Source organism: Archocentrus centrarchus, chromosome 6 (genome assembly GCF_007364275.1).
Source record: "Archocentrus centrarchus isolate MPI-CPG fArcCen1 chromosome 6, fArcCen1, whole genome shotgun sequence".
NCBI lineage: Eukaryota > Metazoa > Chordata > Actinopteri > Cichliformes > Cichlidae > Archocentrus > Archocentrus centrarchus.
This window is the reverse complement of record NC_044351.1, coordinates 12,842,793-12,867,505: the sequence shown is the minus strand read 5'-3', so window position 1 is coordinate 12,867,505 and position 24,713 is coordinate 12,842,793. Positions and strand designations below refer to the sequence as shown.

Sequence of the window (24,713 nt, the reverse complement as noted above, 5' to 3'; positions counted from 1 at the left end):
TCATTCAAGGTCAAACAAATGCTCTTCATCATTTTCAGTCCTGTCTCGCCGCAGACTGACTGGCAGACATCCTTGGTCATTCACATTCAGCTCTCCATCTTTAAGGAAAAGTGGCCTGCAAGAAGTTAAACAGAAAAGCCGTCAAACTTTGGAGTCATTTCACAGATTTTTGGAGTGATTTTTAGAGCGAACCAAACTCACCGCTGGACTTGAGAAGAGAAGTTTGGGTTCCTGTGGCTGGGCGTTTTGCTCTTCTGTATGTGACTCCTTGAATTTCCTCTTGCGTTGTCCTTCTTGAGTCCTGGCAGTGACACCTCTGACAGTGTGGTCTGCAGAAAGAAATTGATCGCAAATGGAAGCATGACCACACCCCACCCTGTTAAAACTCCGCACACTGAAATGCATCGGCTCACCTGTAAGCCAGCATTCACAAGGCTCCCAAAAGCTGGACTTTTCATCAGTGACAGATTTCTGTAGAATAATACAGAAATTCATAATGCAGTTAACAAATTTATTACAGTGAATCGGAGGAGAGGGGTTCAACTACCTTTATCTGATTTGACTAACAAAGGATACAAATCAGACTGGAATGAACTGATTTAAACACAAACCCAAACAGGAAGGATCTACTGTACCCTGTGATCCTCTGGGATCTCCTCCTCTGGTATTCCACCTCATCGACCGTCCACACCGCACCTTTCACATTCTCCACACGCACAAAACACTTGTGCAAGCTCAAGTTGTGGCGAACTGCATTCTGATCCAGATCAAATCAGAGTGAAGAAGATATTACTGAGATATTACTGAATGCATGCTGCATAAATCAGGTATGACACACAGTGAGATACAGAGTTAATTATCTGCAGGTGTGATACCTTCCAAGTGGCAGCGTTGCGCCTGAAATAAGCAAACGTCCTTGTGAACCAGTTGTATATCTCGTTGAGGGTTAGTTGCATGTCTGATGCTTCCATAATAGCCTGTAAATGGAAAGGAAATGATAATAAAATAAACTGTAGCATATTACAGGAGCAAATTAAAGCCCTGGCTATTTTATCCATAAGCCAAGAAACGAGGATGAAGCTGCACACTCACAGCCTTGATGCAATAAATTTTTAAAAAATTTAATGAAGTCATAATTCTACATATATACTGCTTTTGTTAAAATTAATTTGACCTGATAAAGGTATAAAGTGTATAGGACAGGTGTAAGGCCACAAGTAGTGAAACAGATGTGTATTAAGCAAGGCTGACTAATGCTAACAATCAGCGAGAGCTGAGTCAGAATTCTGCAGGTGAGCATGGAGCTGGAACAGAAGGAGAGTCCTGGCATTTGTTGGCTGCCAGATTCCAGATTTAGAAGTTCTTTCACTTGTTGTTGAAGCACCTCGGGGTCTTTTACATGTCTCCCATGCTTACAGAGTATGAACTGGTACGACCACTCAGGTCCTCTGGCACGAGTCAGCTAGTCGCTCCAAAGTGACTAGCTGTGACAAAAGCTTTTCAGCTCTTACACTTCAACAGCCTGCTGGAGGACCTGAGAGCAGCTGTTGAAATCTTTAAACAGAAATTTAAAACCTACCTTTAACTGGGATTTTAATTACCCAGTACATCTTTTTTATTTAGTTTCTTTTTTATTGTGTTGAATCTATTTTATCCAATTTTCCTTCATTCATTTTTTTTAAATCCACTTAATTATAGTGTACTTGCATTGTTATTATGTTTTGTCTTTTTACACTAAATAATAATTATTTTTCTTTTATTATTATTTTGAAATTTTATCCAAGTTTGTCAGAATACAGACCATAGACGTTGTAAAACTCAAAAGCAGAACAAAGACCCACAGTCTTCACTACAAAGTAAAAAAACAAAAACAAAACCACAACATACAGCACACAGTAACTCCACAGGACAAATGAACTCAAATCTAAGTTGTTGTATCTGAAATGCATTAAGTAATTACACACACGTACATATAAAAACGTCCACCAAATACAATCCTGCACACACGCGAGTTTCCTAAACCCTACATATACAAATCAAGCTTAAATATATAAAAAGACAAAACACAAGCAAGAACATTTCTAAAGTCGGCTGGGATCGGCTGGAGACCCTGTGACACTGAAATGGATGTGTGCCAAGAAAATGAATGTGTGGATAAAAATATATAAATAATTTTTTTATATTCTGTTGTATGACATTGTTTTGTCTCACGGTTGGCTAAAACAGAGCTTAAAAGAACTAAATGACTGTCAGAATTGTTGTAAATCCATTTTCTGTTTTATTGGTTGATTGTTTTAACTGTAGGCAAGTTATTCAAATAAATGCAACACAGAGAGTCCATGAAAAGGTTGTTTATCCTATCCCACATTAATATGGCCACATACTTTAGGGACCAGCAAATACAAAATAAAAGAACAAAGAAAAAAAAAAAGGTTTCCACATTAATGATACAGATACATGTTCTGTTGTTCAGCTCCGAATCACTGATCATACCTGTCGAATCAGTGTTGCATAGGTGAAAGGTGGTCTGAGATCAGTGTTTTTGTAAAGCTCATATTCATTTTCTGAAACAAGATAAAAACAGAACACATGAAAAATGAAACAGAAAGCCTGAAATTAGCTGCAGTACGTCAGGCAGGGTAAACACGTGGCCAGGTTACACGCTTTACCTGAAGACAGTGAGTAGACCAAAGAGTGATTACGACGTCTCACAGGCCCAGCACCTGATGTATGAGAGGGGGACTCTTTCTCACACCTCAAGGATGGAGAGCTAACAGGGTCTAGAGGTTGGGGGGACACCTGGGCTGAGTCTGACGGGCTCAGCGAGGGCAAGCTGTTGGTGACTGAACTGAGCTGAGAATGACAAAAGCATGATCCGAGTTAACAAAGGCACAAGAGCAGTGAGAGGACTGACAGAGAAACAAAACAGAGTGGGAGATTCGTAACAGGGTGTAACAGAACGATTTGATTCGCCTCTTCAGAGGTGATTCCACTAATATCACAATAAGGAGGAAGCCAATTATTGTTAATTATAGGGTGAAATTGTTTGGTGAGTGTTGTGATTATGGCGCAATATTTGCAAGATTAACAAATGATTAGTTTCCACATTATCACAGCACGCCTGTGTAGTCTGAAAATGCAATGGCAGCCAAATGGTGCCAAAAGTGCTCTATATACATGCATGTGCATCCTGACAAGAGCAAAGGGAAATTTAGAGCCATGTTCAAAAGATTTGATACAATATCTCTTACCAGGTTCAAATGTTTCAGATGTTCATCTCATACAGAATTGGGTCTAAACTGTTTTTTTTTTTTTTCTTTCTTTTTTGTTCCTAAAAGAAAATGTCAGCATGCTTTTGCAGCTCATTCAACTGTAAAAGTTCAACAAGTCAATTACAGCCTGGCCGTATCTTCATCAGTGCCAGAGAAGATGAAGGTGAAGCCAGATGTATTTGGAGTTTTCCTTGTAACGCCGTAAACTTCACGGCTCATTTACTCAGGCTCTGTTGTTCACACAGCTATTACTGAACGCTATCTACCTGCAGGCCGCACGGGTCAGCAGCCGCATCAGACGGTGGCGACTGTGCAGGCGCAGAGAGCGATTGAGCGTCTAAAGATGGCAGATGCAGGTGAGCCATCATTGCCTGCAGACGCTCCCGTTCTTTGCAGAGCTGTGAGAGTGAGATGAAGAAAGGAATGGGAAATTGTAGTGGACAGTCTCGCATCATAATCACCGAAGAGAGATTATTGAACTGGAAGGCTGTGAACCTGACACGTGTTTGAAGAAAACTTTCCTTCTGTGTCAAAGACCAGGAAAAAAAAAAAATGCAGCATTGGCAGAATATTACATGAAGATTCAGCATAAGTAGAAAGGCTTTTAGATAGTAAAGTAGTGGGAAAATTAATCAAGCACAATATATACTATATACAGAAAAATCCTCTCATATACATAATATAATCAGGAATCAACTAACAGTGTTTTATATTACAAATTATGTATTTATCATCTCAGTTAATCATTTGGTCTATAGATGATTAAAAAGTTAGATAAATAATGAACCAGAACATCAGTGATATCATCCACCTCATGATCTACCACAATTCACAGGTTAGTGTAAAATGTGAACTATGAAGAATTACAAAGTGAGTGTAAAATGATCAACTTGACCTTGAGAACAGTTTCACTGCAAGTTTCACTAAAATCTGACAAATCTTCTAGGACGAGTGGTGATTTGTATAAATTGTGGATTATGGACTGTGGATGGACGCCTCACCACCGCATAAGCTCATCGGTCCTTTGAGCAGATGAGCTAAAAATAAGTCAGGGAAAAATAAAGGGGCACAGGCAACAACACAGCTAAAATAAAAAATAATAAAGGACTGCTCCTTACCTGAAGCTCAAGCTGCTGAACCACCTGCATCTGGACTCTGCACTGGGCTGTACTTCTGTCATCCAGAGTGTGTTCACTGCTTATGTGCCTAAAACAAATATAGGAATATATATAAAACAAACATAATTCAGAATCTTTTATTGCTTTCAAATACTGTGGATCAAACAGTATTTAGATTCACAGATGATGAACGTGAGCCATAACAAAAAATAAATAAATAAATCAAATCAGTGGTGTGGTTATGAATTAAATAATTTCTAATAGCTGATGGAGGTTTAACAGACCACAAGATTAATATAAGCTATGCTTTATTCATCCCAAAATTCCCACATACTAATGGGCTATTTATTTATTTTAGAAACTTTGTATCAACAGTAATTATAATTTGAGATGCATTTGCCATTGGAATCTTTACATTCCATGTACAGAAGCCATAGTTGGTTTCCCATGTCAATATTGAGGATATTAATAGCAAAAATGAAGTTTTTCTCAAATGCAAAACACAGTAACTCACAGTAACACAGTAACTCACAGCTGAGTTACTGTGTTTTGCATTTGAGAAACACAGCTGAGTTACTGTGTTTCTCAAATGCAAACACTTGGCCGCATCATTCTGTGCTGTAATTTTGATTTTTTATTTTTGTTTACCTGCATTAAGCAACAATATAAATACAACTGAGTGAACAGTACACAATAATAAAAGAGTGTTAATCGGGGTTGGGGGAGATCATTTTAAATTACTTAGATTTTCTTTCTTTATTTAGTAAAACAGAAGTTCTGCAAATACTGCTTTTCCTTTTTAAACATCTGATATATTTTCAGTTCCAAAAAAAAAATTTTGCATTTTGTATGTTGCAAATTTACATTTAATCAAATCAAATTACCCACACAAAAACAGTACTGTGCCATATATCTAACTGTGGCATTTTCTCACAAGCTGAGTGTTGATTTTCATGAAAAAAAACCCCCCACATATAATCGCAAAATTGTAAAGTTTTGAAGACATAATCAAAATGCACCCATCTGATCAGCAACTGCATCTTTTTAAATGCAATCCAGGCTGATTATACTGAATTTCTTTGAAATCTGATGGCATAATAAAGAGATGTTAATTATTCTGCTGCTTTTTAATATAGATTCAGGGGTATCAAGAATTAAAAGCATCGAGATCGTTTAAACCTACTTGATAAACTGGCTGAAGTTTTCACAGACTGACTCGCAGCCAGGCCAGTTGCACACACCGTGACCGAAGAGAACGTGTTTGGCAGCACGATCGCCTTTAACAGTGCTGAACAAGGAGGAAGAAAAGGAGAGAGAGAAGAGCCAGGATTCAAACCCACTGCAGGCAAACAACAAAAAACAGATATGACTGTTTAGTTTTCTTTTCAGGTAGCGTGAAATGACAGAGGTGCTCAGAGGTGCCAGGGAGCACTGACAAAAAAACAAAACAAAACCAAAAAAAAAAAAGGATAACTATTTACTTTTGATTTGGGACATGTACTGCAGTTACATAAAGTTTTTCTTTGCTGATCCGCTTCAGGCGGCGGAACACGAAAGCAAATAAATAATACAAAATACATCGTCCCAAGGGGAATTAAAAGTGAAGTCTCAAAAGCAAACATCTCCTCACCCGCACCTCGAGAGAAAAAATGTCTACAGATGACACATCTTTGATGTTAACAAAAAAGGCAGCGTCACTTGAGCGCTCCAACTGCAACAAGGAGAACAGACGACTCTTACCGTTCAGCTCTGTGAGGACAGAGAGACTGCTGGTCACCAGTCTGTCTCCCTGTGACTTCTGCTGACATTATTTTGCGAGAAGAAGATTCCCCATTGCCCTTTATTGTGATTTTATCGTCACTCATTCCAAATGTGAGCTCTTTCCATACTTGCTGCATCTCTGAAGGACTGCGGCAAGCTAAAAGATGACAGAAAGCACGCAGTTTTATCATGTATAATGTTTTATTTGTTGATTATGGAAAGGAAAGACTGCATCTATCAATATTCCTGCAAATAGGATTTTACTTCTTCAGTGAGATCCAGAAATTATTATGACAGTTTTCCATTTCCAGGTTTTATGTTCACTATCATGTTAGCACAATCTTCCACTTTTCTATGTTTTTTGCATCTTTGTGCTTTGTTACAATGTCATGCTGTAACCCTACTGTTCAAACTAATTACTCAAACCACAGAGTATATACAAAATGAAACAGCTGATTTCACCATTTGCTCAAAGAAGAAGCATAAAAAACATGTACAACCTTGGGAATAAATGTAAACAGGAGTGACCTGGAGAGAGGGCAGGAGAGGACGGCGCAGGTCTCTGCGCCCGGAGGAGCTGCTGCTGCTGCTGCTGGAGTTGGATGAGCTGCTGGAACACGAGCTGCTGAGAAGGGAGCTGGAGGATGGAGAAAGAAAGCCAAACATTTCAGGTGAGGTCAGTTCTGCTCTGACTCTCTTTTCCAAACCAGAGTGAGATCAGTCGGTCCATTTATGATTCAAAGCTGGTAGATGTTTAGAGCTTGATTGTGGGCTTTTGAGGTTTGAAAAGCATAATTTATATCACCATTTAATGATAGCATTCAGTTACTTCATCAGGCACTGAAATAATTTCAAAATAAAAGCCTGAATCCACATAATATCTCTGTTAAATATTCAGTACAACCACACCAACCTTAACATAAGAAATATATTATTGTTGATAATAGGACCAAAATATATGGATGTGTAAAATGCTAGGCTGAGACTCTTACCTCTTTGATTTTCTTGCTGGACTGTTGTTGAAGCAGCTGAATCTGTTGTTGCTGCTTCTTGTAAAACTCTTTCAGATGATGCTACAAAGAAAATGCCATAAGGTCAACTGATGTCGTGGCATTATCATGATCATTTAAACATTTATAATTATCATTGATATAAATATTTCTGTTTCATTTTAATTTTTTGTTCGTTTTTTAGAGATTTATAATGTACGTCTAATGGTGACTGCCTCAAGTGTGTCAATCTGAGGTTAGTGGTACAATTTCAGTATTTTGTAGTTTTATTACAGATCAGAAGGTGGCAAAAATGACAAAAGGTTTTATTGATAATAGGAATGTACAGTCATACTAGCTGAACATGGGCACTGGCCCATGGATACTGGCCCCTGTGACTACTATAGGAGATTTACAGATGTCAGTGGCCCATGTTTATCTGTTCTATCGATTTTGCGGTCGCGAAATGTTCAAAGACCACATGCTTAAGCAATAAAAAACTTTAACCCAGGCACACTCTTTTTTAAAATCAAGACTCTTTGTTGTTTCCATGGTACAAGAGGAGAATAAATAGCAGCAAAGCAACAACAAAAACAACAGAAGAAAAGGTTATAGGCCAAATTGTTATTTCCCGTTTGAGGTAAATAAAAATTTTTTCAGGAGCTCCTTAGGTGTGTGGACTTTAATCTTTGTTCCACAAATTGTTATTTCAAACATTGATACTGGCACTGAGCCAGAACTGGTAATAAGAAGCTGAGTTAAACCACTGTGGGAAAAGTCTAAGTAACTCAAAAGACTGAATTAAAGTGCAGAAGCACAGACCTTTTCATTATTTTTAAATTAAATTATATTATATTGTTTTTCCTATTATGACAAGTTAAAATGGGCTACACTAGCATTTGAACTTGTTCATTTTAAAAATGTATTATAACATAGTATGCTATTGTGTTATTAGATTATATATTACATGTTGACTGATTGATTGACCTAAGAGAGACTTAGCTAACAAATTTGCTCACTTGGATACCTGCTCAGGTTAATAATAGCAAGCTGTCGCGGGACATGCCCTAAACCCTCTTTAACGCCCATCTTATTGTTGCCCCATGATTGGGCAAGGGTATTTTTGCATTACCGTAATTACACAACAATTTGTCCCCTTGGGAAAATCCAAATGGTTTCTGAAAGCTGAGAGTTTGCGCTCCACAGCCAACATTGGGTTATTACGGTAATTTCACTTGCGCTGTTGCAGGAAGCGTGCAAATGGTGGCACTTGTTAAATAAAGGCTTAATCATACCCTCAGTCTAAACCATAATGTTAGAGGTAATGTTACACTAACAGTAAGTCAAATATCTAACCTTATATCCCAAATGCATTCTTATTCGCGTTAGTTCCCACTGACTTTTGTAGGTTTATTTAAGCTTGTTAGTTTGCCAGCTAAGAGAATAACTAAGCATAATTGTTGTTAAATTAGCCGGTTTGCAAACTTTGCTGTATTTATGTAAGTCACATCAAACTTTACTCTGTCAGGCACCACCATGCATTAATGTTAACTGTGCATATACCTGCTGGAGCAGAAGAGCTTGCTGCTTCTGGTGGATCAGAGCCTGCAGCTGGGTGGGGGACAGAAGCTGTTGAATCTGCTGAGGGGCCATCATAGCAAGAAAGACCTCAAAGAAGAAGAGGAAGGACACAATTATAAAGAGCTGCAGTCTACAGAGTGCAGTCAAAACAATGAGTGAGACAGAAGGTAAGTGTCAGGTGATAAACAGTAATAGCCATCAAATGGGAATCTTTCCAATTACACAACAGTGTTGTCAACCTTTTGTGAACATCATCATGCTGGATTGTGTCACTGACCCAAAATGAGACTGGAGATAGGCTGACCAGTTAATTAGCAACACAATTTCATGCTTGTTGTGGCTCCTAATAGAAGTGTATGGGTATTAATAAAGGCAAACACTCACAGAATAATAACTGATCTGCACTGTTACTGATAGGGTGACAAATAACAGGGTGATTGTCTCCCTTTGGAGTCACACAGAGTCTACAGCAATTACCATGACTGCATTAAGAAACAACAACATACATATTCAACATGTTGTATTACAAACAACGCAAAAGAATGTGCAACTAAATGATTGTTGGGGAAAATATAATTTATTTGAATTTTACAGTCCTTTTCTATATATAAAGTGTCAACCATTGTATACAGACATGTACAAAAGCTGTTCTTTGGGTTTAGTAAAGCTTTATGTCATATTGAAGTAATATCTCAACAGCTTACAGGATATAATGAAAGAATACACCAAGGACCTAAAGTTTTTAATTTTTCCACCCATCAGTCCATTGGGATGGTGTCTCCTGTGTCTTTCGACCAGACTGAGGAAGTTAAGAACCACAGGCATTAGGTGAAGGTGTCATTTAGTGCTGAAACAGCTGGCCTTTAATTTGCTGGCTGATGCTTTGCCAAAATTAGCAAATAAAAAATGTGTTTGCAAAATTAAACTTCACCTCTGACCACACAGGCCACACAAATAAAAGTTTAAGACAAGGTTTTACAAATATATGTGTTAAGCTTTTTGTTTTTCCTCAGTGTTCTTTTGCATGTAGGTGCAGCTGGCTTCATTATCACACTTTACAAATCACTGTGCATCCATTTGTGGTGTGCGGCCTGTATGCTGGTAATAAAGAAATACATTAAAGATGGAGGTCCTTCTCTTTTATTATCAGAGAAAACCAGTTTTCACCATGAATAGTCCTTATTTGTAATATTTTTAGAGTTAGCAGATTGGAAAAAAAAAATGTTCATATCACAAGTTATTATTAAATTCTGAAGACTGGAATCACACTCTGGCAGACAGGCAATGTTGCAGTGGTGGTGCTGTGACACTTGATAAAGTTATTATGTCAGCTGAAAATAGACCCCACCATCACCACCACCACCACACCCCATCACACACACACACACACACGCAAAAAAAATTAAAAACACCAAGTTGAAGACCACCACAAGCACGTATTTAGAAAGTGAATTAAGAGAATAGAACAGAACAAAACTGACAAGATGACAGAGCAGACTGGAGGAAACGCTGTTGCTGACCGTTAATTATCTTGGTTGTTTCATTGATCCCTTAGATTAAGATTACCAGGGATGGAATTGCAAGAGACAACCATAAAATTATGTTGGGCCATGCTTATTTGCCTTTCACTTGCATCTGTTTGACCTAGGTCTGTGCACAATTATTCCTCCCTGGCTCTGACTCACAAACTAATAATGAAGGACAAACAAGGATTCTGCGCGTCAACTCCCCGCTCGGCTCACATCTCATATCAAATCTTTGCCACTGTCAACAGAGCTGCAAGCTCTGGATTTCGTGTCCTGTCAGAGGATATGCAATATAAGGCTATGGGGTATTTCTCTCTTGACATCTGTTTGCAGAAGAGTGTTCTGTTTCCCACTTATAAAGAAGAGGAACGAGTTGACGGATGAAGAAAAGGTGAATGAGGGGCACGATGAAGGAGTAGCAGGACACGCGTACCTGTTTATGCTGAAGACTCTGCCAGTTGTCACCACTCAGAGTGCCAGAGTTCCCATTAGCAACTCTCTCTCCACCACTATTGTCTGTATGACTGAGGAGGCTGCTGGCTGGGTTTTGACGGGCTGCTGTGGGACTGTGAGGAGACTCTGGCATCGCAGCTGAGATCCTAAAAGAAACCAGTTAACAGGGCTGTTAACTGGTTTCTTTTAGGATCTTCTACTGCCATTTAAAAGAATAGATGCAGATAAGGAAATACTACTTTAAAAGTAGTTTCACAACTGAAGCAAAAACAAAAGGAAGGCCTAAGATAGTTTGAAAGATGCTGAAGATAATGTTTGCAGGACTGCTGACTAAGCAAATGTTAATAAATTCTTGATTTTTATGTGAGAATTTAATTTATGTCACTCACACAAAAAAAAATTACCTTAAATGACAGCAGTTGTATAAGAGTTCATTATTTCAGACTATCACAAATCAGAATCATTTATGGAGGATTTTTATCTGTAGTTTATAACATGCACAGGCATTAAAATCAATTATTGTCTCATCGGAAAATTAATTAACTTATCGTAACATAAAGTGAAAGCTAATAAAATCCTCCTCACAAAAGCTACAACACAGCCTGTTACATTTTTAAAAAAAATATCTGACTTGAGCTTCTGGTATAAAGTTATAAACAGTACAAGAAGTACAATCTCAGCTCTATACCTGTCAGGAATGAACAAAACCTACATACCGTTAAGGTAAAGAGTTGAATTCAGAGCAGCCAAGAAGAGTTGGTGTCTCCAAGTCAAGCAGTTTGGAGTGTGGATGAGAGATAACTGATGGAGTTGTGTGTCTACCTCAAGGGGAGGAGTCACAGCACTGAGCAGCACTGAGATGTGACAAGCAGAAAAAAAAAATGTTTTAAAATCTGCCAAAACTACAAATGTATCTAAAAGATCAAAGAGCCTGTAAATGTCTCCTGCTCCTCTAAAATTTTGCATTGATTACCATGTAGTTTACATTTTAATAATATGAGCATTTTCAACATATATTTTTCACGATGGTGCATACAGTCGACACAACACTGTGCTTCCGAGCTACCTGTTTTGTTTTTTTGTATCCCGGTACTATATTTACAAAATAAATATACAAAGCAAAATGCCCCCCAAAACACATCATTTATTGTCTTAAATGAAAAACAAAGCGTCTTTTTTTTTTTTAAGAGAAGACAAGTATAGTTTTCTGTAACTTTATTTAGATATTCAGTATCTAAGACATTTGAAGAACAAAAAGGGCTCTCTTACAACACAACTGTCAAACTGTTATCAAAGAGCTATTTACAGTTGTGTCTGCACGTCATTTGAAAAAAACACACGCACACACCAGTACATAAAAACAAATACAAGTGTTTAATTTAGCCTGATGATAAATGCAGTATACCCTAGAGTGCAGACACTCAACTGACAAACTGACAAATAACTCCCTGAATAACTCTCGATCTGTTAAGACATAATAAACTTTGTGCGAGACAGTTCTGCACGATCGCTGCGTGTTCATTAACAATGATGTTTATTTTCAGCATGCCACCTTTATCATATACACGTCCTGGAAGAGGGAGAGGACCAAAGGCCAGGAAGTCATATCATTGTTATTTATCTGTCGCTGATGTGAGAGGGCTATTAAGGTTAGGCTCAAAAGCTTTTATTAGTTTTCTCCCAAATATATGCATACAAGGAAATAATGTAGTACCATGATAAATACTCACAACAATAATGCAGGCTAAAACATGTTCAAAATCAACATCATGTAAATGTCAGTCAGGCCTGTACATTCGTGGCCTTGCATATCTTCGCAAAAAAAAAGAAGGTTAGACCTCACAGCACTTAATGACTGACTTGTGTATGTTGTTACCAAGGTAACTTTCTGCCACCTACTGGATTCATATTTACCTGCCCTCCACTTTGGATGAAATTACACAGATAAGAGGGGGGGAAAAAAAAGCTTTTCAAGCTGCCTCCAGCTTGTTCTGTTACACTATAAAATTATTCAGGGAAGTTCAAGGGGGAATTTAAAAGATGATGTTGTAAGGCAGAGCCCTTTTATTTGTTTAACTCTTTCATACCTGGAGACATGCACCAGAAGCAAGGAAACCTAAGGGATTGCAGTGGTGGTGTCATAACCTTGATTTCATATGACTCTGGAATGCCTTTCAGTCCTGGGTTATTAATCTCACAACAGAGCAACCCAGAGATGAAGGGTTGACTTTAGTGCTCTCTCACAGATGACTGGTAGCCTCTCTTGACAATAATAATGTCTCTTTAAGTTGGAGCATCGTAACCAACCCACGCTGATGCTCTAAGGCTAATATTATGCTAAGGTCCAGTCAAAAGAACTCATCTGATTCCTCCTTGACTCCTGCAGAGGGCATTGTGGTGCCACCTAAGCCAAAGACTTCACGGACAAGTTGTGCCGGACATTGTTCCTCCAACGTGAACCGCTGTTCCTGAGGTAAATTCCTCTGTAAATGGACCCTAGGTTGAGTTTCGGGGGGGCAGGATGACTTTGGCAATCAGGGCACCGTCAGAGAGCGAGGGCTTAGACAACGCCTCAGAAGATTTAGGATGAGCTGGGTTAGGAGGGATGCTCTTCTCCTCTGTCTTAGGTGCAGTTTTAAAGTCGCTTCTGGCTTTTTCTTCTTTAATGTAAAAAGTGTTAGTAATATGTAGTACTGGGCTTCCTTCCCCTGTATTTATGGTTTATTTTTACATCTGAGCACAGAAACAAAGTATTCTGTATGTATCACATCCTCTGACAGTCTAGACAAAACTGTTGTCTTCCCCACTGCTTCCATACTGCTTTTATTCTCACACAAATCAAGAAACTCATTCTTACTGTTGAAGAATACATTCTTAGTGTGAACACAATACGCACTAAAATAAAGGTCTAACCACTTTGGGATGATTATGCCAATTTGTCACAGCTGTGAGATAAATACAGGAAATAATAAACACTGCAGCCATAATCAGTAACACGATATCTGCCGATGTGATAAGCAGGTCCAGGAGCAGATTAATCTTATGTGGAATGAGCCTTTCTCACCTTCAGGCTTTTACAGTTATGGCATTATCAGATATTCACAGATTGGAAATTATTTTGGTGGCTGTGCAAGGGCAATGTGGCCCACTGTGGGCCAGAAGTAACAAAACATAAATAGTTGCTATGATGAGTCCCATGTGCTTATAAAAATAGCATTGTAACTCTCTTGGGAGCAATAGATGCATTTATACAAGAAAGATATCCACAAAATATTTAGACACCGGGGTAGTTTTGTAGTAAGAAACTTAGATAATTAGCAACTTACAGCTTAGATTATGTCATACACGTCGTCAAAGAGGACACTGGCTGATACATTTTCTTTTGGAGCTTAGACTACTGCACATAGTTTAAGTCCCTTCTGGCCTATTTATAGTGTTGGCCCTTGCAACAATGTCATCTGTAACTTGACTCCATCTGTTTAGTCAGAGCATGTTGAATGTCAGTTGCCAGAAGCAGAAGCAGCGCAGTTCATTTCTCGCTGCCTCTCTCATAGAGAGCTTCATGGAGTTTATGGGACAGCCAAGACCGTCTGGGGCCTGTAACCTCTTAGGAGTCCCAGTCGTCAGCTCCTGGGATGTGGACGATGATGAAGGTGAGGTGGTCATCAGCATCAGGCCTAAATCCTCTCCTCTCCCACGAAGAAAGAGCTCTGTGTCTGATGAGGACTCAGAGCCTGAGCCTCCCATGTGTGGCTCCAGGAGAGTGTCCTTCGCAGATGCCAAGGGCCTCGATTTGGTTCAAGTGAAGGAGTTTGACACGTGGGATGTGCCCAAACTGCCAGGATATGACTCTTCTGAGGGGGAAGGTAATGATGAAGATGAATACGTCCTCTCACCTCTTAATTTCTCCCTTCCACTATTAACTGAGGAACTATTCACCAAGGTCCAGGAGCAGAAAGTAGAGCTGGAAAAAATTGACTTACTTCCAGGGACCACAATACTAAAAGGGGTGGTGCGTGTCCTCAACATCTCCTTCACTAAGGCGGTATACATTCGAACTTCTCTAGACAACTGGTCCAGCCACTTTGACCTCCTAGCTGAGTACATCCCTTGTTCCAGTGATGGACTAACTGATTGTTTCTCGTTCACACTCACTTTGTGGCCTCCGTTTGGGGAGGAAGGAGCCAGAGTTGACTTTTGTCTGCGGTATGAAACTCCTGTGGGGACATTTTGGGCCAACAACAACAACAAGAACTACGTCCTCTCCTGTTTCCGCAGAACAAAGGAGGAAAAAGGGAAACAGCAGAAGGAAAACGTGAACAAGAAAAGCTGCCTAAAGACAGCTAGGTGGGAATAAAAAGTGATTTATTAAAAGGTGCTTTTAGACACTATCCAGTTTATTTAAGTATAAGAATTGTGCGTGGTCAGGGGAATAGAGTGGGAAGACCATTTCCTGCCACTGATTTATCAGCTTTTCATAAACATGATTCTTACCAAGTGATACTTAGTTGTATAAGTCCACTTTACTGAACACTGTCAATGAAGTTTATTTTGGTGAAGACAATGTGAGGCCTATAATTTGAGTAAATTAACATAAATAGAGGAAATATCCTTTATATTATCTTGTTATATTATAACCAGTCACAGTTTATGAATGGAAAAATAGCCAGAGTTAGAAAATGAAGTCCAATGTGCATATTTCACATCTCTCACATATAAATGTTTAAAATTTTAAAGATTTAATGTTTTTTTTAATCAAAACGGTTAATGTGTCTCAGCATTGTCACCATGTGTGGTTTGTTGATTGATGATAATCGCCTAAAACTATGTGAGGAAAAGAAAATTGAGTAAATTTTTTTTATCAATTGACTTACAGTCAGAACTCCAGCATGGAAAATGTTTCAGGACAGGAATCTCCAACACAGGGAAATGTCTCAGCAGGTGAAATTTAATTTTGTCGATTGTGAAATGAAGAAATTATCTGAAATGAAGGAAAACTGCTTTAATAGTGCGGCGGAATTATAGATGTAAAATGTCTTTTGTCTCTAGATGCGTCCAACAGAGGACTAGAAGTTGACACTTTGAAATCTATCAATGATCAGTCAGGAATATCAGAGGAACATGGACAGAAATTACTGGTGAGTGGGAAAAATAAACCCAAAATAATTTAATTTTTTTTTATGTTGCTGGTATAACTCATGATGCAACAGTTCAATTCTGTCCTGATATCCTAAATCCTCACATTCAAAGTGTTACAGATAGGAAGTCTTCTATATATTTGATGTATTAATAGCAGCGAAAGGGAGCTTAAAGACACCCTGGTATGCCTGTGAAGTAAAGGAGGAGCAGAAAATTTAATATGACCCCTGTGCACTTTTTCAGAGTGTCACATGACTGGAGTGTAACATAACGTGCTGTGCACCTAAAAAAAAAAAAAAAAAAAGAAGTGATACTTGTGGTTTGTGCTTTCTCAATGTTTCAAACAATTATATTTTGTCACATATGCTTTATTTATTTATTTATTTAAATACCATTTTAGTTGTTTATCCTCTCAAATCCTTCTGGAAATGCACTTAAGGACAGTTTTCTCTTTTCGGCCATGTTGCCGTGTGACATTCAACTTTAAATTTTACCCCACTTGCTTTTCTTAAAAAGAGCATGTTGTTGAAATGAATCTATCTCTGTTGATGGACAGATTGAGAGCAGAATGAACAGCAGCCAAAGAAGTCGCAGGAAGGCTGCACGGATGGCCCGGGTGAAGGACTACTTTGCCCAAAGAAATAGAGGCGCGAATAACACTGATGGAGACGAATCACCTCCAGAAGTAATGCAGGCAACTCAAGAAGAATCCCCAAAGGAGAAACATGCAGACATACAATCGTATTCTGAGAGGAACCGCAATTCAGAAGGTTCCCAGTTTGTTTCTGAATCTCAAGTAACATGCAGCGAACCCCTCCTTAATGTTTCACGTGTTATGTCGCCAGCACATGACTGTGCATCTAAGCGTGAGCCAGAGAAATCAGAGAGCTTTACTTTGGCTGCCTCAGCCACATTAGCAGAAGGTGAGAGTGCCGCAGACATCCAAGACAACCTATTTGATAAGTTTGCTCAAGCAGGACAGAAGCATACCAAATGTCAGGCCAGCAGTCAGGATAGAGACATGGGTCATGAATATATGAGTAGCACAGCAGCAGTGAGCAATGAAAGCCTTGTTAGTGAGACCAGCAACTTCACATTTGGAACTGTGGTGGCTCCGTTGTATCATCAGGTGTTTGGCAGAGTGGGAAGTGAAAGCCAGAGCAGAGGTGACTGGGGAAATCCTGCATGGGCTACACTGAGTAGTGGAGACTTAAATCCTCTCACTGACAGAAGGCAGATTAGTTGCACTGTTTCAACAGATATTAGAAGTAACAATAGTAATGTTCAGGGAAATGGGATTAATAACCTGACACCGTGCAGTCCTCGTGCTGAAGAAGAAGAAGAAGCACGTTTAAGTGTGACCATTAATGTGGTGACACTGCAGGATCCATCTGGGACTGAAAATACAGACCAGGCATGTACAAACACACTTCAAGGTTCAGACACTCGTTTAGAAGACACATTGAGCCATCCTGAGACTCTAAACATTTTATCACAAACAGATTTGTTGAATCCACAAATACCAGCTGAGAGTTTACATCTCCAGGGAGAAGCACAGGAAGACAGTGTAACACATGACCTTCAAAGCCAAGTAACAGCAGAAACAACACAGTGTCGACTGCCAGAGGATGCACGTACACATAATAAAACGGATCTTGATGAAACACATGCACAAAGCAATACACATAAAGTCAGCATCAATCCCGAAACATCATTTGTATCGCTTGAGAGCTCTCAGGGTGCGATGGGGCGTGTTATTGAAGAACCTGACCGAGAGAACAGCAGCAGAAAAGAAAAACACCACGAGTGTGTGGAGTTAATCAAAGACCATTTTCCTGGTAACACAACTTTAAAAGAGGATAAACTATTTGAGGACTTGCATGATTTAAATTCTTACCATAATGAGGATTCAGTTACAAAAGCAGCTGTTTCTGGCTGTGAACTTGCAGAGAATTTCACAACACCTGAGACATTTCTGGAAGCTCGGGGGGAAACTAATAACATGGAAGAAGGAAGTAAAATGGCACACAGCTCACTTAAAGATGAATCAAAACCCTCTGGTGAATTTGAAGTAACTGGGGAGTTAGCTCAACGTGTGACTAAAGAGACACTGGAAAAAATAGAGCATTGCAAAATCAAAGCTGATGAGGAGGGTTTCAAAGACATTACTGAAGTGAAGAACTGGGAAATGATGGTTGAAGAAGAAGAAAACAACATATTTATATACGAAGAGAAAAGCGAGACATTATATTTAAAGCCAGGTGACACCGAAGTAAGAGGAAAAGAAAATGCAATGAAGGCAAATGAGGAATTTGTCGAGGAGATTGCAGTGACAGGAGCGAAAGAGGACAAAGAAGGGACAAGACAGGAAAAAATTGAAGAGACTGTGGGTGGAGAAGATGGTGCCGGTATTGAGAGAGAATATGCTCAAGCCATAAAGATGGACAAAATAGGTGTCGAGGAAGAAATAACTGAGGAGACTGAAGTACAGAAAACAGAGGAGACAGAGTTGCAGAAAGAAAAACACTTAACGGGAAAGGAGGTCAGTACCCAAGAGGTCAGTATTGAAAGGGCACGCGACCAAGAAGAAGAGGAGATAAAGGGAGAGGAAAAAAGTGGAATAAACTTGAATAATGAAGGTGGAAACGGTGCCAAGTGGGAGAAAAAACCAAAGGAGGGAAAGATAGAGGAGCAGAATCCAGATTGCAAGGAGGAAATCCTAAATTGCGAAGCAGAAGAGGCAGAGATTGTAGATGCAGACTCATGTGTGGCAAAACAGGAAAGAAAAGATAAGGTGCTGTGTTTGGAAGAGAGATTAGAAATGACACAAAGCAAGGATGAAGACATTTTATCTGCTCTGGTGAACAGTGGGCAGGAGGCTGGCAGTGAGAGAGTATTTGAGAAAGAAAATAGAGGAGAAGGGCAAAATGCACACATTCAAACTGAAAGACACCATTACAAAGTGGAGGGGTTTCAAAGCAGCAAGGATGCCACACAAGATCAGTCACAGGACGAAAGTGAACCTATCGCTGCAGAGAGGGACAATTTAACAGATGAAGCTGAAAGTGATCAAACAAGCCCCGACAGCGCTTCGGCAGAGTCGGACTCGGACGATGAGGTGGAGCTGTACATGCACTGTCTGAGGGCTGTGGGCACGGGAGCACGGTCCCATAAAGACAAGGGCAAAGATACAGGTTTCACTGTGAGCAAAAGGCCTTGTGTAAGCAGAACCAAACTGCTGTCTGCAACCATGCCATCCATCAGTGAATCTCAGGATGAAGAGCAGCACCTCAGCCGCCTTCAGGAGAAGCATGAAGACCCGAAGACGGCCGCCATCGTGTCCCTGTCACCATCGGGCGGACAGGAAAGCATCTGTCAAAATGTTTTATGGTGGAGAGACACATTTTCCTGCAACAGTATCACAAAATCTTTGCTATATGCCACCCTGTTGGTGGTATTTGTAGTTGTGGCATACCATTTTGACTTTCTTGCCTGTTTGGGGCTCTACTTGATATCTGTGGTTTGGCTCTGCTGTCGAGAAGAGAAGCAACCAATTAAAAACAACACGGAGGGTTGAATTAAAATCTAAGAATCTGTTTCAGTTGGGATGATGGAGTGTAGATGGTCCTGGTGTGATATCCTTGTTCTTTTCTATAACCAATTATATAAAATTTGATATTTGGTTGAAAAATGACTAAGATGACACAGAAGTAATAAATGTGCATTATTATTAGGTAGATATTATACACACATTTAAACACCTGTTGTCTCCTCCCTATGGGAGGATGTTACCTGTCTATTGTCAGGAGTGGAATTGATTTTTCTTGATGGTTTCCTGTACATAAAACTTTGATAACGATGCTCACACTGATCAGTGCTGCAGCGCATTTAAGCTTTTCAAGGTGAACGAAACTCATCAGTGTGCTCTGTGTGCATGTTTGTGTGACTGCCACCAAAAATCATAGTGCTGGTACATAATACATGTAATTTTCATTACAGTAAAGTTAATAAAGTGCACAACTGACACGTCAGTGAGTCTGATTATATTTCACAGTTTTCAGTGAACAGTGGGAGCAGATTATGAGGATGCACAGTGTAATAACTGAACTGTTTTAGCTGCTGAAGCCAAATGGAGAGTCACAATTTTTGATCATACATACAAAAGAAAAGAAAGAGGGATGCTTATCTTCATCTTTTCGACTAAAGAATGTGAGGACTCTTTCTGAAATGTAGCTGCTCAGCTCACGTGTACCTGTAGCTTTTAGCTCCTGCTTCCTGTTTTCAACTTTGACTTTTAGCTGTGTGAGCTGAGCACAGCTGCAGGAATAAAGTCGCAGAGAGAGTTCAGGGAAAAGAGGATTAACGCTCTCTTTTAAAAAGAAACAGTAGCTTTTATAAGCCAGGCACACAAATGGTATAAACAGGGGCTTCTTTTTGATTCTAAGTGTTTCTAAATAAAGACAGGAAGTTTCAGAGGTGTCATATCTGACCTTTTGTAACACTGTCTTTTGTCAGAACGCTTATTGGGTTTGTTTAGTTTTCAAGCATGAAACTATTTGACCTAAAAAGGTGTTGCCTTCACAACTAAACCCATAAGAGCAATAATAATTCAGTTTTATTAGCTGTGTTGGCATGCTGGCTCAACCCTTTACCTCTTGGACTGCGACAAACTGCAGCCAAACCGGCTTCTTTGCCAGACTATCAGGTGCCCACCTGTCCACTATGTAGGTGCTTTTACTCAAATACAATGATAAATCAAATGTGATGTTAGTATAGGGATAATACACTTATAAATGTCTCTTTAATTATAAATATTAGCATGAAAAATGTATTATTCAAATGAATTGTTTATTGTCTGAACCGCACTACATATAGCACAGAATTACTTAAGAAGCAACAACAAAAAAAGAAACAAAAACCTTCCAAGTGGTCCAATAAAATCATTCAAACTGCAATAAGAAGCAATGAAATAAGTTGTAATTTAGCATTTTTGTCTACAAAAATAGTAGATTCCTTTAGTGCCACAGTGCAGCTAGAAAGCATATCTGCACCTAAATAAACAGTGCTGTAACCATCATGTGATATGTATTATTCTGGGAGAGAGAAATGCTTACGCACTAACAAGGGGTTTAGGAATTTATAACCACAACAAAGGTTTAAATAAAGCTACAGCTGTCTTCACTTCACATTGAATCAGTGTTAAAACTGCAAATAAATATATGCCCTCTTCAGACGCTTTATTAGGTACAGTGTGCTAGAATCAGGTTGGACCCTCTTTTGCTTTCAGAATTCTCATGGCGTAGATTTAACAAGGTGCTGGAAACATTGCTCAGATATTTTTATTCATATTGACATGATAGCATCACACAGTTCTTGCAGATTTGTTGGCAGCACATGCGTGATGGGACTATCCCATTCCACCACATCCCAAAGGTGCTCTGTTATATTGACATCTGTTGACTTTGCAGGTCATTTGAGTCCAGTCACCTCACTGTGATGTTGGAGAAACCAGTTTACAATGATTTTAGCTTTGTGACATGGTGTGTTATCCTGCTGGAAGCAGGTCATAAAGGGATGGACGTGGTCAGCAGCAACACTCAGGTAGGCTCAGACATTTAAATGATGCTCGGTTTGTATTAACGGGCCCAAAGTGTTCCAGAAAATATGCCCCACACCATTACACCTCCACCGCCAGCCTGAACCATTAACACAAGGCAGGATGGACCCATACTTTCATGATGTTTACACCAAACTCAGACTATTTTTATGGCAACAGGACTTCTGTTTCAGTTTCCTGTTCTTACCTGACAGGAGTGGCACCCAATGTGTGCTGCTGTAGACCATCTGCTTCAAGGTTCAATGTGCTGCATGTTCAGAGATGCTCGCCTTGGTTGTAGCAAGTTGATTTACTGTGCTTTCCTATCATCTATAAACAGCCTGACCTCTGATGTCAAGGCATTTTCACCCAGAGAACTGCTGCTCACTGGATACTTTCTCTGTAAACCCTAGAAATGGTTGTGTGGGAAAACGCCAGTAGATCAGACCAGCACTACCAACCATACCACATTCAAAATGAATTTAAACACCTTTCTTCATCATTCTGGTGTTTGGTTTGACCATGTCTATGAGTCTAAATGCACAGCTTTGGTGCCATATGATTGACTGATTAGATACCTGCATTAACAAACAGCGGTCCAGGTCTACCTAACAAAGTGGCTGGTGAGTGTATGTTTAAAGATTTTCATATTTTTGACTGAACCACTTAACACAATCAGCCTTTGTCATTCATTAACTGATAACAAATATCAGGGTTTAGAAATATTAACATTTTCCAGACAACTAACTAGAAAGAGCCTTAGCTGATACAACAGCAGTATATAAAATTTTAATAATGTAGACTTCTAATCTAGATTTCTAATATCTGTTGTGACCTTGAATGTGCCTGTGCACATGGTTCTGTTGAGCACATATGTAGTAAGCCCACCACCACTGTGGATTTGGAGGGAAGAAATCAAGATATGATTTAAGACCTTAAATTAAAGGAGTTAAAAACTAAGTCATCCAGCTAACATAACTATAAGTGTTATTTATAATATTTGGATGCAATCACACCTTTGGACCATATATGTAACACTCCAGGTCTTTTATCTCCTTAAACCGTCATGAAATATGAAAGAAACATGCCAGATCTGGCTATGACACTATTTCACTGTCCATATATTTCCAGGTTTGACTGTACAAAAAGACCCAGTTGAGGTGTTTTGGGCATGTCCTACTGGGAGGGGGATCCCGGGCACAAACCCAGGTATGCTGGAGAGATTACATTTTTTGGCTGGGTTGGACATGCCTTATTGTACCCCTTGCAAGAGCTGGAGGAGGTGACCAGACAGGGGGAGGCCTGGGCGTCTCTGCTTAGACTGGGACGAATGGATGGACGGAGGCTTGACTTCTATCACTGCTCCTCCCAATCAAGTAGTGATTGTTGCCCTGGGCAACAAAGTTTTTTAAGCCGCATCCCCAGTATCATGTGAACTTAAATGATACTGACCAATCAGAATGTTTTAAAAAGTATCAAATTTCAGTCCAATAAGATGTGGGAGTCACTATTAAGCATGATTTGAAGGTAGGACATCCTTTTCTGAAACACGGTCATAGGAGCACATGGTGTGAGAAGAAGGTAAGAATATTTGCCCCAGTAATTATATTTAAAATGACAAACTGTAAATAAAAAATACATGCATGTATGAAGTTGTATAGAGAGTTTTTGTCAGATTTTATGATTTTTTTTTTAAATTTTGCATGTTCAGAATTTCAGTTTTTGTTGCCTCAAGGCAACATTGTGCAACAAGAGGTGTTTCTTGAGGGAGACTTACAGGGTTAGGATGCCTTTGGTGAGGTAAGGTAACCCTAACCCCCTAACCGTACCCTAACCCTCAAAAAAGTGACGGCTGTGGTGACATGCTGGCTGCTCTGCAGAGAATGGGAGGACAAAGAGCGACTACATGTGTTTCTATGCATTCACATTGCCCAAAGTCTTTGACCCAGAGTTTTGAGTTTTGGGATTTGCTTTTGACTTTAAGGATAATATTATTTCCTAGTGCTTCTGAGTTTATCTTTACTTCTAGTTTTTGGTTGCTTGTTATATGATGGTAGTTCCCTTTCTGATCCAGTCTATTCTTAGATTCTCATGTGTGAGTTCTGTCTCGTCTCCGTGTTTGTTTTCCTTTCTGTCCTCGTATCAAGTCTTTTGTGAAGTTTCACAAAGAGTGACAGCAACGTCTCACAATATGAAAATCAATATGATGTGACACTTGGCAATACGAACACAGGCATCAAAAAAAATCACAGCAACGTCAGAGCAGTGATACAGATTGAATAATTAAAATCTTCTGGTGGGTATATTTGACAGATGTTTGCTGATTATTTTACATTATTTTACTTGGGTCTTATCTGGTTATTTTCATTGGTGTTCTGCAGTGTCCACCATAAGGCATTACCTCATATTCTGTAATGAATGCACATGTAGTTACTAATAGGCAGAGCTTTCCTGTAAACAGCAGGGACATATATGGTATTTAACTTTTTCCCAGCTGTTCAGGCGAAGTCCGTTTGTTTTTATTAGCCAGAATACCATCCCAGATTGTAATGCTCTCCGTCAGGCTTTTCCAGGCCATTTTCCAAAAAAAGAAGGAAAAAAAAACGCATTCAGATCACTTGTAAGTTTTCAAATTCTTAGCCTGTTTTAGAGAAAATTCCATTAGCTCTTCAAATGTTCAAGATCTCCATAGATTTACAAATGCCACTCCTTACACTATCCCATTTAACAGGACAAGACATCCTCTCCAGTTACTTTCTCTTAGATCTTATGGGAGGGACTTGTAGAGGCAGCTTGCCAAAATCTTTGCTGTTCCTGTGTCGGTGCCAGTTCACTGCAAGTTGTACTTGTACTTGTAATTTTTTTGTTTGTTTGTTTGGACTGGGATCTTTTGAAAGTAGATAAAATAACATAACGTAGGTAGATGGTAATACTGTGATTGTGCTGAATTCTAAATATTAAAATCATCTACAGTAGGCCTGTAAATTAGTTGTTTAAAGACATAATTTATGTTTAAGCATTAAATTTATATTTTTATATAATTTCTTCATCACCATGTGAGTGCAACAATGGAAAAGAAAAAAGTTTTTTCTTAAAAAAAAAAAAGAAACTATGTATATATTTTTTAACTGTACTTAAAAAATATTTAAATATTTTTTAAATACAGCACCTGGAGTCTCCTACTATGAAGTCATGCTGTTGTATTAGATTCAGTCTTACTGAAATATGCAAGGCCTTCCCTAAAATGACAGATGGAAATATATGTTGTTCTAAAACCT

General features: G+C 39.1%; 1 protein-coding gene across 1 annotated transcript; it reads right to left on the bottom strand.

The window, feature by feature from the left end:
• Positions 1 to 11,475, bottom strand: LOC115782351 (forkhead box protein P2-like). Its single transcript, XM_030732487.1, has 16 exons — positions 11,417 to 11,475; positions 10,681 to 10,846; positions 8,704 to 8,808; positions 7,144 to 7,224; positions 6,680 to 6,788; positions 6,131 to 6,308; positions 5,574 to 5,678; positions 4,391 to 4,478; positions 3,539 to 3,670; positions 2,670 to 2,853; positions 2,494 to 2,564; positions 876 to 977; positions 636 to 757; positions 414 to 471; positions 202 to 329; positions 1 to 115 (listed from the first exon to the last, which is right to left on the bottom strand). The coding sequence occupies exons 2-16, from the start codon at positions 10,831 to 10,833 to the stop codon at positions 1 to 3; spliced, it is 1,731 nt and encodes a 576-aa protein (XP_030588347.1). The 5' UTR covers positions 10,834 to 10,846; positions 11,417 to 11,475.
• Positions 11,476 to 24,713: the final 13,238 nt, after the last annotated feature.

Coding starts and splice junctions, on each gene's coding strand:
- LOC115782351 (XM_030732487.1), bottom strand. CDS start 10,833: ATGCCAGAGTCTCCTCACAGTCCCACAGCAGCCCGTCAAAACCCAGCC. Junction 8,809..10,680: donor AGAGTCTTCAGCATAAACAG/GTACGCGTGTCC, acceptor TTCTTCTTTGAG/GTCTTTCTTGCTATGATGGC. Junction 4,479..5,573: donor AACTTCAGCCAGTTTATCAA/GTAGGTTTAAAC, acceptor TATTTGTTTTAG/GCACATAAGCAGTGAACACA.